Source organism: Mustela lutreola, chromosome 15 (genome assembly GCF_030435805.1).
Source record: "Mustela lutreola isolate mMusLut2 chromosome 15, mMusLut2.pri, whole genome shotgun sequence".
Lineage (NCBI taxonomy): Eukaryota > Metazoa > Chordata > Mammalia > Carnivora > Mustelidae > Mustela > Mustela lutreola.
In genome coordinates, this window is record NC_081304.1 from 61,186,388 (window position 1) to 61,201,531 (window position 15,144).

The following is a 15,144-nucleotide window of genomic DNA, read 5'->3' on the forward strand; positions in this document are numbered from 1 at the left end:
GCTTAAAAAGAGCAAAGATTATATGCAACCAGACAAAACCTATTTCTGCATTTCCTATTTCTTGCTCAGACTGCTCTGCTTACCAGACTGTCACTAAACATCTTGAGGAAGTGCAGGGATCATTTTGTTTGGAATCTTAGACACATCAGAACACATAATATTTACAAAGAAACTTTTACAGATACATTAATTGAAAAGATAGCATCCAGAAATGTAATCTTGAAAACCCCTTTTCTTGCCAATTGATCACGATGCAAGATGAGATGTTAATCAAACAGCCCTTTAGCTGTCTTGAATTTCCATACACTTAATGTGTACTCCAGAAACCTCTGCTAAACCATTAGCCAAGTATCAACATTATTGGTACTCAGCCGAGGTGCTCAGCCGAGGGTCTTATCCAGTCCACACTTAACAAATGAGCACACGACTGGTTCTCCTTCCACAGGCTCTGCAGAACATTGCTGCCATCAGCCTGGCCATCAACTACCCGAACAAGGCGACCGGCCTCTGGAACGTCGAGTGCTAGCCTTTGCTGTGGCCTGCACAGAAAGGGGGCGTCTGTCCACAAGCGCTCACACGGACATCTGAACTCATTCAGGAAAACGCCCGGCCCCCCTTGAGCTCCCACTCCCATTCCTAGCAGATGCCAGGCAGCCTGCGTCCAAGCAGCGGCCGCGTGCGTCACACGCTCGCGCCGGCACGACCACGGCATGTGGGAGCGAGTGCCACAGGGCTGCTCAGAGGGTCAGCCCAGGAAGGTCTGAAGGAGCCTCTCTGGAAAGGGTTCTGTCTCTGGAGCTGCTGCACGTGGCCTTCCTGTGAAGCCGGAGTTGGCCCCAAGCTGCCTTCCTCAGGAGGACCTGGAGCGGCAGCCTGGCCTGGGAGCTCTTCTTGCGGTCTTGCATCTGGAGACTGGGCAGCCCCAACCAAAGCCGGGGAGAGCTCGTCCTGGCCACCTGCTGGTGCCCACATGGCCGTCTCACGGAAGTCCTCAGTGAGCAGGTGTCCGTGGTCACAGCCGGTGGGCTGCCCGTGGGCATCGCTCTCGCTCCGACTCCCCGCACGTCTGCGTTTCGTTGTTTTCTCCTGTTTCAGTTTCCGCCTGACATTCTCAGAACAGAATCACGTGACTCCCTTGTGAGGCCTCCAGGGGGCCCAATGGAACAGTCATCCAGGGGACACGCTGCTTTTGGGAAAGCTTCTGTACTTAAAGACTCGAAGTGTTATCAGATGGATCTTATTTTAGAAGTAAAAAAAAAACCAAAAAAAAACAAAAAAAACCCAAACCAAAAACCAAACAGAGAATATATGATGATTTTATTTCTTATCTGAGGTCCCGGTAGTCCATCACTTTGACCCCTGGGACTCTGTGTGCTTGCCTGGCTGTTGGTCCGCCGTCACAGCATCTGTTTGAGTGAATGCCGTTTCTGCTCTCCCTTTTAGGATGCTGGTCTCTCCCTGAAGTGCTGAAGACTCTCCTTCCAAAGCCAGGCTTTGGAATGTGAGGCTGGGAGGGCATGCGGGCCGTGGACGAGCTTCTGTGGGACTTGTTGGTGTGAAGAGCGCCTCAGGCCATTTCAGGATGGCGTGTGGGCCGGAGTGCTTCCCCCCACACGGGGCCCACGGAAGGCTCCTCACAGCCAGGCCCATGCTGAGCGGGTCTGCACTGGCATGTGACTGCTGTCTGCGGGTGCCTGGGTGGGAAGGGCCCAAGGCTACAGGTCTCAGGAGGGTCTTCCTGGAGAAGCACTTCTGCATCAGTGGGACGAGGGGCGGCGGCTCCTGCAGCCAGCCCTAGAGCTCGGTTCTCAGGTCCCCAAGCTGCACGAGGAGCCGTCCTGGGAGGGGCTGTCCAAAGGAGACCGGGGAAGGGGTTAGGTCTTGAGACTTGGTGACCTCAGGCCCGAGGCCCTGGGCCCGCTCTGGTCCCCCATGGTGTCGGGATGCAAACAGGTGGGCACTGTGGTGCTGTAGAAACCCATTCTCGTCTTCCACTCTGCCTGCCGCCCCAGAGAAGTCCCCACGTCCGTACCGCTCAGACCCGGCGGGTCTCGCAGGGCAGAGGGAGGTCACAGAGCCGGTGGTGGGGCCCCAGCTCTGCCAAGGGGGGACCTGGAAGACAGGACCGTGCATCACCACTTCATCTTGCTGCCATCCACAGCCCTCATGACCTGGACTGCTGACCAGGCCAGACAGCCAGGGTGGGGCATGCCTATGGGGGCAGGACCACCAACTTGGCTCTCTGTCCCTGGGAGGCCGACTTTGTAAACGCCGGCCTCTACCCGCTGCTGTCTGCCTTCGCCCTGGCTATTCTGGTCTCTCTGCCCACCCTGCACAGAGCGAGCCCAGGTCCCGCCTGGCATGCAGCTGCTGCTCTCCCCTGCTCCCCGCCCCACGCCGGCTGCCCTACATCGCACCTGCCTCGACTCCCGGCTGCCCCAAGAAGCCGACGCCTCCAAGACTAGCCTCCCTTTGATCCTTCCCGGAGGCAGACTTGCCAGGCAGGAGCTAAAAGCGGCGAGAATAAAGGTGTCGCGAAAACATGTGCCTGATCCATAAAGAGATTCCGACCCAAACCCTATAGATTGTACGAACGGACATTGCTCGCACTGGGAGGGGTGACTTGGTTTCATCACCGTTTTTAATTTGTTTTCTTACGGGTTTACGATTTTGAATTTTTCTTATTTGTTTGAAAGAAAGAATTTTGATTATATCAAGCTGAGTGAGTTCAGCCTGTAAAAAGGATGTTAAGTTTTGGGTAAATGTGCAAATGAAGAGAAATATATTATACAAATTCTATATAAAAACAGTACAGCTGTGTGTGGGCTGTTTTCCGCCTTGCCTTGCCTTTTCCTCTGTCTCTCCCAAGCCCAAGGGGCTGGAATCGCTGGGATCACAAGGCCTTGGAGTTGGTGGGAATCCCGGACAGGGACCATGTGCTCCTGCACTGCCGGCTCCTGGGAGGTCTGCCGCCACATGGTGTCCCCTAGGTCATCCTCAACGGCTGGATGTGGCCCCAGGCCCTGCACAGCTCACAGTGAGACAGGGCTCCGGTCTAGGCTGCTGCTCCTCCCGGCCCGCCTCTGTCTAAATGTGGGGCCGCCGCCTGCCCGTCCTGGGGTCTTGGCTTCCCCCCCTTCCCAGTCTTGCTGGCGTCTCTAGTTTGCCAGTCATCGTTCTCCCTCCTCTCTGGGAGCCGACTGCTGGGAATTAGGGAGACATTCTGGTGGGGGCTGGATGTCATGGACCTTCCGGGCCCATTTGCCGCAGCCGGAAGCATCTGACCCGTCTTCCCAGAGCCCCACACAGCCTTGGGGAATCGGGGTGGCAGCTGGGACCCAGCGTCAGCCCTCCGCATCCCCTGAGGCCAGAGCGAGCCTTGGCAGAACGGGGTGCCCCCGCCCCCGCGGCCCCCATCTTGGCTCTCTCCTTCCTCACCGTGTCACTTCGCTCTGAGTAGTCGGTCCAGGGCCCTCCTGAGCCCTACACTGTGCTTCGGTTGGACGCGGAGAGCAGGAGCAGAGGTACGGAAGGTCATGCTGAAGGTCATCCGCTGACAGCAACCCAGGAGTGAAGAGCCGAAGGCCTCAGAGGCAATTTGAAGTGGAGCCTTGAGAGCGAAGGGAAACAATCAGCCTCCTGCTGTGATCTAGTCCCGCTGGCCGCTGGCCGAGTCCCCTCGTTTCTGTTTGCCAGGAATTTAGGGCAGGAAAAAATACTTCAGCACAATTTTCCTCACTTTTAAACTGTATCATAAAAAATATATCAGAAACCCCAGGATATGTCTTGTTCTTTTTCACCTTTGCCATGCATACCTACTGTTACTGTCCCTGTTTCTGGCCACCAGAAGCCTAAAAAGGTCAGGGTCTAGAACTCTGATGTCGGGGAAGATCTGGAGCATCACTGCTTTGGGCAAGGTACCAGTACATGAGGAAAAGCTTAGAAATTTGTTCCTCTAAGTGCCACTAGAAGAAAGACCTCAATTTAGAAGCAGGCACACTAAGGAATCAGCAAGAAGACCCTGAGAGACTCTTAACTGTGAGAAACCCATTGAGAGTGGCTGGAGGGGAGAGGGTGGGGGCTGGGGCACCTGGGTGGTGGGCACGGAGGGGGCACGTGATGTGATGAGCACTGGGTGGTACACGCAACTGATTAATCACGGACCTCTACCTCTGAAACGAATGATACACTCTATGTTAAGTGATTGAATTTAAATAAAATAAGTAAAAAAAGAACCTGCTAGAAAGATATATAAAAATAATGACCATTTTTATGGAATGTTGGCAAAATCCAAATGAAATATAAAGGGATATGCTCTTATTTTTCTGTCTCAAAGCCTAGAATGTAAATAAAAGAGCATGCCAAACTTGGAATGTAGGTTTGCAAAGTGTTAAAAAAAATTACTGATTTGGGGGGAAGACAACACATTTCAACCAGGAATCCATGATTAAAATTCTCCAGTAAATCTCTCCCAGCTGAAAAAAATAATAATTTTTTCAAGGTCTATTTGTGTGGATACACGAGTTTTTTTTTTTTTTTTTTTAACATTTTATTTATTTGACAGAGATCACAAGTAGGCTGAGAGGCAGGCAGAGAGAAAGGAAGAAGCAGGCTCCCCGTTGAGCAGAGAGCCCGATGCGGGGCTCAATCCCAGGACCCTGGGATCATGACCTGAGCTGAAGGCAGAGGCTCAACCCACTGAGCCCCACAGGTACCCCAAGTTATTGTTGTTTTTAATCAAGTATTATTGATGGTTTAGTTTCAAGTGTACAGTGTAATAATTCAACAATTCTATTTCTCAGTACTCTTCAAGAGAAGTGCACTCTTAATTGCATTGTGGCTTGAAAGCAGCCACAGACCATGCATGACTAATGTTCCAGACACAGTGGTTGAGAGAATACGGAAGGGAGGTCCCATTTGGCCCATAGTTGCCCACACCCCAGATCTGCAACATGATGGATGATGGGGGAGAGGGCTCTTCCTTTCCAGTGGCAGAGTGGGAGGACACTGGGATTTATCCTGCCTGACCCTGGATCCTGCACTGGAAAGGATACAATCACTATCAGCTCTTCCCTGCACTGGGAAGAGCTGATAGTGAGATTGACCAACAGTTAAGGCCTCAGGACCCCACCTCCTGCCAGTTTCTCTGTCGGCCTCGAGCTTCCACAACATGTTTGTCTGTGGTTGAATTCCATGTAGGCATTCTTTGGCTGAGTAAGGCCCTGTTACCAGGCAGTATATCTTGCGGGGTATATCCCACACAGGTGGTCATCTTATTCAGGCCAAGACTACGAGCACATTGCGAGTGCTCCTGAGTTAGCAGAAGATCTAGCATGTGGGGGCTTCAGGACGAGTCTGCTTCAGCCCTCAGTAATGGTAGGGAACACCTAGCTTCCTGGGCCCTCTGTGGCACTGGCACGGGTCTGGCCAAGCCCACTTCTGCAGTCGTGATGGAAAAGCCCCTGGCCTGGGTGACCCACCCCATCCTTGGCTCTGCAGGCTGAGACTTGAGGTTCCTCTCACCTCATCGGCTGGGACCAGGTGACATGCCTATGGATGAGCCAATCCCTGGAGGCAGGGAGTGGAGCCATGGAGATTGGCACAAGTTGTTAGGACGTCTGTTGTAATGACTCTTCTAATGGCCATGCAGGCAAGATCTGGGACACATCTGTTAATAGAATGAATATTAATTTCTGATAGTAACTGGGTCCAAGGTGCTGGCTTAGCACCTAGTACCTCAGACTCAGGACCTCGGTGCTACTGTACTGCTCTGCAGAGACAATGGCTGAGAATGAGCAAAGTGGATGGAAATGGGTATGGAGTGCACAAGGGAAGGTGTGTGTGTGTGTGTGTAGGGGGTTTGGGATAATAGCTCTGCTCAAGCTGTATCTCTGATTTACCTAGGTTCAAGAAGTGCGGGGAATCCGTGGTGTTTCACTGTCCATCATTTTGCAGACGAAGAACATGCCTGTGCATGGAGTTTGGCAAGACTCATCCCAAGTCTTCTCTTGCTGGTGCGGAAGTCAGGGAGAGCAGCACCCTCCATCCACTCGGATCGGCGTGAGAGGCTGAGTGCTCTCAAGAAAGTGTCTGGCTTTCGCAGGGTTCACTGTGAGCCTGCACAGAGGACTGACGAGGATGGCGTCTTGGAAGAACGCGGTGCCCCGTGTGATCCTGGGAAGAGGACAGACCCGGGTCCACAGTAGAGCTACTTCGTGGGAGTGGGGGTGATCTGCAGCCTCCGCTTCATGAGATGTCTGTCCTTTATTGAGTTCTGGGTGTGCTTCCTGCGACTGTGTCCTAATGGCTGGGATTTCCAAGAGGTGGGATTTTTTTGGCTTCACTGTAAGAGTTAGTCCACCAGGAGTGGACAAGTCCCCTTCCGCTGCTGAGAAGTGTGTCCATAGTGGTTGGAGAGTGTGATACAAGCCTAGAGGTCAATGGTGAGGTCGTTACAGCGGTCAGCAGGCTATTGTTATTGATGATTTTTATGGGTGAATTCCCTAGGATGAGAGATTAGATCTCATGGTTAGGGATCCTCATTAAGTGCCCATAAAGGGTGCTTGTTCTGAGGTTCATATTCGATATCATTTTATTGCTTCTAATATCCCTCCTTCTACTTGGTATTCCAATGAGCAGTGCATTACAACATTGCCTGCATTTTACCCATGTGTTGATGCATATTTGAGAGAGGAACCTGTCAGGGCTTCCACAAATTGTACACTGGAACATCCAAATAATAAAATTTTATTTTTGACACAAAGTAGGAAGTATCCTGCTGTGATTCCTACTTTAAATCAGGGGAGGGGCCCTCTTTCAGTACTGGTAATGAGGACCATAGGCCTTCCTAGGGAACATTATCAGATTCTATTGGAGACTTGGTCGTTATTATTGTGGGAGAATCAGAAGTCGACCAGTTATTCATCTCCTGTTTCATTTTCCATAAATAGTTCCACAATATTTGGTTTCACACCTCTACCATTGTGAAATCATCCCAACTTTGGCAGTTGCTCGCCCTTCTCTGCCAAGGATTTGTTTGAGCCAAGACAAAAGCTGGTTCTGGGTGACTGGGAGACTCTAGGACCAGAATGCTGTCAGTAGGGAGTTACTGGGAGCCTAAATTCCAAACCAGCTCCTGACACCCAGATGAAATACATTCCAGATTTAGAAACTTCCAATAAAAATTTTGGGTCCATGATGACAACTGAAGAAAATGTGTCATCCCTAAACCTAACCTTAACCCCTAACATTAACACTGAAAACTAGCCTGACCTTAAAGCCCAAACTGGAACCCTGAATCTTAAACCTGAAATGGAACACGAAGCCTGGACTCTGAAACTGAGCCCTGGATCCAAGCCTTGAACCAGGAACCCAAACCCTACCAGAACTCTGAGCCATGAACCTTGAGCCCAAATCCCAGCATGAACCCGACCCCAAATTTGACCTTGGACTTTATCCCCTAAGCCCTGAGTCTTAAACCCTAAATCATAAACCTAAAGCCCTAAACTCTAACTGTTCCCTTGCCCCTCACTGTAAATCCTCACCCTGACCGTAAACCCAAAGCCTGATCTAGAACTCTGACTGGAACCTGACCCTGAACCCAGACCCAAACCCCTTCACCACAATTCATTTATGCATGCACCACTGATGGATATTTACAGCTTCTACCTTTTGGTTCTTTTGAACAGTGTTTGGGTTGGGGGCTGGGTTTAGGCTCTTGGATTGGGTCAGGCCCAGGCTTGAGAGCAAGTTGGGGTCAGTGTGTGGGTCTGGTCAGGGCCAGGGTCATGTTCAGTGCCACCGTTTGGGTCAGGGACTGTTGTCATTCCACACTGTTTCTAATTCATTGCTCCGGAGCTATTTTTGGAGATGTTGGGGCATCTTGGGCTCCATATTGCTGCAATTTCCAGAATGAAATGGCTTCAGTGGGACCCCGGGAGGGAGCAGGTGCTTCCACTGAAGGATGAGCTCCCCAGTTCTGCAGTGCCCCCCAACGCCTGCAGAGAGCGCCAGACCGCAGCTCCGCCCCGAGCCTGGCCCGCGCAGCCGCAGCTGGGACAGGTGGCAGCCTCAGGACCCGCTGTGGAGGCTTCTGGAGGTTGTGCGGTTCTCCCTCGCTGACAGGACTGCTGTGGAGGACAGTGGGGCCCCGTCCACGCTGACAGGACCCGCTGTGGAGTACGTGGGGCTGCATCCACGCTGACAGTTCTGCTGTGGAGAACGTGGGGCCGCGTCCACGTTGACAGGACCGCTGTGGAGGCTTCCGGAGGTTGTGCGGCCACTCCCACGCTGACAGGACCGCTGTGGAGGACAGTGGGGCCGTATTCACGCTGACAGGACCCGCTGTGGAGGACGTGGGGCGGCGTCCACGCTGACAGAACCGCTGTAGAGGACGCGGAGCGGCGTCCACGCTGACAGCCGTCCAGCCCCCTCAGGACCCGCGGCTGGAGAAGGTGAGCGGAAGACGCCGGAGCGGGGACTGCCCAGGGAGCGCATGCTCGCAGGACCCCCGGAGGAAGGGCGTGCTGTGTAGACGGTGGGGCTTCCGTGGCTTTGTGTGCGGCGCGGTGGCCTCCCGCGGGGCTGAGAGCTGGGCTATGGCCCCCCCGCTCCGGGCTCGGATGCGCCCCGGGTCGCGGCTGTGTCCGTGCGCCGCAGACTCGACTCCTGCGGCTCCTCAGACGGTCAGTGGTCCGGGCACGGCTGTCCCCTCGGGGCTCGCGCTCACCCCGCCCCGCCCGCCTCTGCCCCACACGTCCTTCCCGCGTCCACACCCGCCGCGGGGCTCGCCGGAGTCTGGGCGTTCGGAGCGACGGCGGACTGTGTAGACGGCGGCGGGGACAGCGGGTGTTTCCTGAGCCCCGAGCGTCTCCTGTCCCCGCGCGACCCCTCCGTGTTCGTCGTGAGCGGCGCCGGCTGTGAGAGGACAGTCCTGTCCCCCCCCCCCCCCCCGGGTCGGGGCTCCCCGTGTCTCGTTCTTCCGAACGTGGCGGCGGACGAGGCTGCTCCGAGGTTCTCTGCGCGGGTCGCTCGGGGCCACGGACACGCCGTGGACTCTCGGACACTGAGGCGTGAGTGCGTCCGCTCGTCGCCTCGCGCTGCGGCCCCGGCTCTGGGCGGCTCCACCCGCGCGTCTGGGGGCGGCGGGCGGCGTCCGGGCAGCGAACCACGTCCCTGCGGCCGGCGCTGGAAGCGCGGAGCGACCGCGACCTCACCGAGGAGGCGGCGGCTGGAAAGGCCGGTTCCGGTAGGACGAGAGGCCGGGCTCAGGGGACGGGGACGCTCCGGCGGAGCTGCGGGGACGGCGACTTCCTGCGGGACGTGAACCGCCGCTTCCCCGCGGGCTGGGACGGGGGCGTCTCACCCGCGTCTGCTCCGTCGCTCCCGGGACGGACGCCTAGCACCAGTCGCTCCCTTCCCGCCGCCGCTCCGGCTCCCCGGCCGCCGTCCCGAGGCCCGACCCGCTTCCTCACGGCTCCGACCCGGCTGTGGGGGCGCCGCGGGGACCTGGGGCCCCGAGTCCCGCCGAGTCTGCTGCGCCCAGACTCGGCCCCGACTCAGTCCTCCCGCGGGTCTCCGGCCGGCCGCTGCCTCTTGCAAGGGCGAGTGGCCCGTCCACGCGGCTGACCTGCAGCCGGCGGGCTCGGCCTCCCTCCCGGAGTCCGACGTCGTCTCTGCTCCTGTGACATGGTGCCGCGGGGGTGTTGGGAAGGGTCGCGTACTCTGCGGTGACCTTGGATCTGCGGGACCCTGTCCCCGTCCCACAGAGACGCGTCATCCCCGCACGCAGACCCCCAACTGTTGCTTCCTAACCAGGCCTGCCGCGTCGCACCGGCTGCTTTGGGGCGTGTTAACCCAAACAGCGACACTGTCCCGCGGAACCCCCACGGAACCCCAGGTGAGGAAACCCTGACAGCGCCCGCAGTGGCACCCGGACCGCAGGCCCACTTCAGCGGCCGCCGCCTGCTTCCCCGTCCGAGATGTCATCTCCGGTCCCGTCCCGTTTTCTCCTTCCGGAGCCGCTCGGAGACTCCCCTGTGTGCACAACCCGGATGGGTTTAAGGGGCACAGAGGGCTCCAGTCTGAGTGGCATTGCCATAGCGTTATGTCACTGGAGCCGTTTTCGGGGTCCATGCCCGTGGTGACATGCGTCATCCTTCGTGTTTTCACGGTGACTAAACATGACAACACGGACTGCTTCAGACACGGCAGGTGGCAGTTCCGCAACCTCAGCCGAGGTCACATGCTCGCATGTCATTCTCCAGAATGTTCTCGTTCTCCCCGAGGGGGACTGTATACACGAAACACCGACTCCCAGTTCCGTTCCCCTCGGCCCCGAAGCCGCCTCCGACTGTGTATCCCAGACGCCTCCTGCGAGTGGGGTCCTAGTGTCTGTCCTTCTGTGAACACCAGCGTCCCCCCTTGTCCCCGATCTCCAAGTGGAGCCGGCAGCTTTCAGACGTGTGCGTGGTGTTTGCTGTAGATTTATGGAAAAAATTACCCCTTATTCCTACTTTCGTGAGTGTTTATATCCTCAACAGACATCGGATTTTGGTTAACATTTTCTGCATCACTTAATAGGACCACATGGTTTTACTTAAACATTCATTGTGGTATGCAACATTGTTTCACTCTATTGAACAACCCTGGAGACGTTTGTGAAGAGACACTTGCTTATGGCGCACAATGTATTCATGAGCTCTTGGTTTTGCAATATTCCTGATCAGGCTCCTTACATTTATTTTAAGAAAGGTATAGGAATGTATTTCGCTGATTTTGTGATGATTTCATTGGGGTTGGTATTAGTGGTTAGGATGGGGGTTAGGGTTAGGGTTAGGGGTTAGGGTTATCATTGCCTTAGGGTTAGGGTCTCCCTGTCCTCACCTACACAGAGCCCATTCTCCTCCAGTAACCAGAGTGATCATTTTGGAACATAACCTTTGGGCCTATCTGTGGTTTGCTCCCCTCCTGCCAACCCCCCCAGCCTTACCTCTCCTACGGGGACCCTCTGTTCTGTGGGCACTGAGGAGTGTGGTTTCCCACAGGTGCCTCAGGCTTGGATCCAAGCCTTTGCATATGCTATGCCTCTGCCAGCAGCACTGTTGTCTCCTCCTGCTTCACATCTGGCTTGCTTTCCCATTGGCTGAGCCTTGGTTTGCCCCCTGATGACCTGGCTCATGCCTGCTGGGTATGTGTGAGCTTTCCCCCCACTTAAATGTAGGGCTGCATGGGTTTCCAACCTTCTAAGCTTTAGGGTCCCCTTTGTAAGATGGGATACTGTTGGCCCCCATCTCTGGGAGCAAAAGGTAGGGAGGCCCCATGGGCAGACTCACTCAGGACAGGCTGGGAGAGTGACTGTTGCTTAAAGCAGCCCAGAGCCTGCCCCCTTGAAGAAGGTGTACATGTTCACAGCCCCCAGCTCTGGGGTCCTGCTGCCAGCCTCTGTCAGTGAACCTCTTCACACCCTGTCCCCTGTCCCTATAGCTTCCTGGACCTGTTCTTGAAGGCATTGGAGAAGCCCCTCATGGTGGGACACAGGGTCACCTGCTACATCTTCACTGACCAGCTGGCTTCCGGGCCCTTGTGCCCCCACCCCTGCCCCCAGGAGGGCTGGAGGGTGGTGGTCCTAGAGGTCTATGGTGCCCCGCACTGGCAGGCTGTGTCCATGCAGCACATGGTGATGGTCAGCTGCTTCTGCGAGCAGCACTTCCTCCACGAGGTGGAGGACTTGGTGTGCAGGCGTAGACCTGAAGTTCTGTGACCACATGGGTGTGGAGATCCTGTCCCCCCTCTTTGGGGCACCCTGTACCCCAGTTTCTACTGGGCAGCCTGCAAGGAATTTAGCTACGAGTGCCAGCCATAGTCCCAGGCTTACATCCCCAGGGATCAGGGCAACATTTACTACATGGGGGCCTTTTTTAGGGTATTGGTGGTGGAGTTTCACTGACTGACCTTGGCCCGTCACCATGCAATGGGGGTCAGCCTGGCCAATGGGATGGAGGCCATGTGGCATGACAAGAGCCACCTGAGCAGGTACCTGCTGGACCACAAACTCACCAAGATGCTATCCCTGGAAGACCCATGGGAGCTGCAGTGGCTGGGCTGTCCCCTGGAGGACCTGTAAGACCCACAGCTGCTGGACTGTCCTGGAGGACCTGCAGGACCTGCAGATGCTGGGCTGTCCCTGCCACGCTGTCCCCTGGAGGACCTGTGGGACCCGCAGCCGCTGGGCTACCCACTCCCACCTCCCCCATCATGGAGAAGCTGAGATACATGGCTGTGCCCAAGAATCGTCTGGACACCAGGAACATGTGAGGGGCTGCCCCCATTTCCATCAGGAAATGCTGCCAGTGCAGCCATCAGAGCAGGTTCCTTCTTCTGTCGCCTTGAGGGAGACTGTGAGGCCCAGATGTCCAGGGCCCCCAGCCACACCTGCATATGGGAGACCTGCCCGGGGACACAAGTTCCTCTCTTTGTGGTCACATTTTGATAACTTCTGGGTCACTGGCAGCCTCCTCCCCTGCCAGTCACTACCAGCCTGCAGCACGGGAGGGTAGATACCCCGATGACCTCCAGCCCTGGGGGCAGAGCCAATGCGGGTGGGGTGTGGTCTTCCAGTTGGCTTGAGCACCAGGCCTCCACCGTGCTCACTCTCCTGAGGGCTCAGTGTACTATGTCCTCCCTCAGGCTCCCTAGGCCCAGGTCGTCCTCTGCTCAGGGAACAGACCATCTGGACCTTCTGGACTCATGCTTCCACGCCCATGACATGGGCATAGGCTGGCCTCACGGACTTGTCGGAGGAGACCCAGTGTAGGAAGATGCAGGCCACTGCATGGGAGATGCCAACTGACCCCAGAGGGAGCACCCAGGCCTTGCACAAAGCACCAGCACAGGATCTGGACACCAGGCCCTAGGGCATGGGGAATCTGGGTGGGGGAGGCCCTGGTCAGGGGTAGGAGTCCATGGAAATGTCCCAGAAGAGGCAGGAGACAAAGCAGGCAACAGGACTGAGCTTCCCCAGGAGGTCGATGGAAGAGTCAGAGCATCACGGAGACCTTTGGGTAAACTCAGAGGTCTTGGAGAGGTTGGCTGAAATGCTGTCATTCAGTCAGAAAAGTTGTATCACAAACCCCCAGTCAACAATGAATGAGTTACTCTTTGTTGCTTCTAGAAATCAGTGTGTATGGGCCATTAGAACTCACACTGCATGATGTCTAGGATATATTTACTTTTCATCATTTTTCAGGACTAGATTTTTCTTGAGGAAATGCTAAGCCTGTGTCTTTCCATTATTTTCTTTGTGAAATGGGCCTCTGTTTTCAGGAGCAGATTCCTGGTACTCATCACCATTGTAAGCCCTGAGGACTGCCCCCTGTCACCTCCCATGGTGGATATGACCACATGGGTTGAGGGGGCTCACTGATGAAGCCCCAGTGCTCAGTACAGAGCAGGGACCCCAGATCCTCCGCTGAATGAGGGAGGGCGTGAGGGAAGATGGGAGTGAGGGAAAGAGGGAGGGAGGGAGGCAGAGAGGCAAGAGGATGGAGTCGGGGAAGGAAGGGGAGGCAGAGGGGAAGGGGAGGGGGAGCGAATGATGGAGTGAATAAATGAGGTAGGGAGGGAGGGAGTGAACCCGCAGAAGCCATTCTGTACATCAGGAGCCATTATTTTGGGTGAGGTCTGAGGGAATCACAGCTCGGGCCCTAAATGGTGGCTTGGGGCACGTCCATCTGTCCTCCCAGTGCTGACCTTCCTTCTCCTTGGCCCTGCTCTCCCCTGGATCCTCTTCACCTCCTCCTCAATTCTGGATGTTCCCAGGAGCAGGGTGGCAGGAATGGGGTCTCAGGAGGGCCTACCCTGTGCCCCCGACAACACTGAGATAGTAGCTACAGGACATTCTGTCATGAGGACTGGGATGAGAATCCCATCCATCTCCTTGGGCATGAACATTGTTCCATTCCCTGCTGTCTCCACCACTGCTGTGCCAACTACTACTGAAAATACATCTGTGAAAAACCAAGCCAGAGCTTCTGGGGGTGAGTCCCAGGCTGAGCACTGCTAGGTGATAGGTGCACCTGTGGCCTGGGATGGGTGCCACTCACTGTTGTCCCAGACAGGGGTGCCTGTCACCCTTCTCTCCAGGGGAACTGCATTGGACCTCTGCTTCCTCATGTTCTCCCCAGGGCTGCTGCTCCCCAGACCAGACACCTGCTGGTTTGAAGGTGACCAGCACTGCTTCCATAGGGTTTCCTTTGCCTGAGTCATTCCCCGGGAGCTCCTGCATCTCCTGACACATACTCCCTGTGTGCCTCTCCTCCCCCTTGAACTTGCATGTTTGGTCTCTGTCCCTGTGGGACCCAGTGACTTGGAGCATGGATCAGAGCGGAACCATGGGAAACCTTTCTCTGGCCTTGGGTTGTAAGTGATGCTTTTGCCCTATGTGGTGTGTCTTCCAGTTTTCTTCTTTTCCCCAGTTTCTGTGTGAATCATAGGTGGAAACAGCCATGTCCTGTCTGGGGTCAGACTGTGGTGTCCCGGCAGGAACAGGGGTCTTGGCCCCAAGATTTTGCCCATAATTCCTAAAAGGACTCCCATGATTAAATCTCATCTGTAATCCATTGAGCATTTCAACATCAAATAAGGGAAATTCTATGTCAAACAGAGAAAAAAAACAAGTGCCCTTTGAAAATAGTTGGGCAGACACAAAGGCACGTATCGAGTGATTCCACTTCCAGAAACCTCCAGAACATACAGGAACAGAAAGAGAAAGCAGCTTAAGGGTTGTGAGGGGCCAGGCTGGGGGAGCAATGGGCAGGGAGGGCTTGGGCTCAGGGTCTCCTTTGGGGAAGGAGATATCCTGCAGCGATGTTCTGTGGTGTGGTGGCACAGCGCTGGGAATGTACTTCATGCTCACGAAGTGTTCAAGTGAAAACAAGTAATTTTATTTAAAATAAATAATAGACCGCATACAGGACATGGAAAGCTACTATAATAGTGAATATGTACCAGAGAGAGAACATGGGGTGGGGATGAAACATTCTGGGGGAACGTCGGGGTCAGGGGTTGGAACTGAGGGTAATTGTACAGGGAGCCCTTCCCGCAGAGTTGTGGGCTCTGAATGTTGCTCTGGGAGCCCCACAGGAG

At 55.3% G+C, this 15,144-nt stretch overlaps 1 protein-coding gene and 1 pseudogene across 2 annotated transcripts in view; both read left to right on the top strand.

The window, feature by feature from the left end:
* ZZEF1 (zinc finger ZZ-type and EF-hand domain containing 1) overlaps window positions 1-2,812 on the top strand; it is a 99,616-nt gene extending 96,804 nt beyond the window's left edge. For both annotated transcript variants that reach the window (XM_059150491.1, XM_059150493.1), the window contains exon 55: window positions 446-2,812. In XM_059150491.1, the coding sequence (XP_059006474.1) occupies window positions 446-526 (81 nt within the window). In that variant the 3' untranslated portion in view covers window positions 527-2,812. The remainder of the gene's footprint in view (window positions 1-445) is intronic.
* An 8,649-nt stretch (window positions 2,813-11,461) lies between these two features.
* LOC131815660 (histo-blood group ABO system transferase 2-like) lies at window positions 11,462-12,469 on the top strand (annotated as a pseudogene).
* Window positions 12,470-15,144: the final 2,675 nt, after the last annotated feature.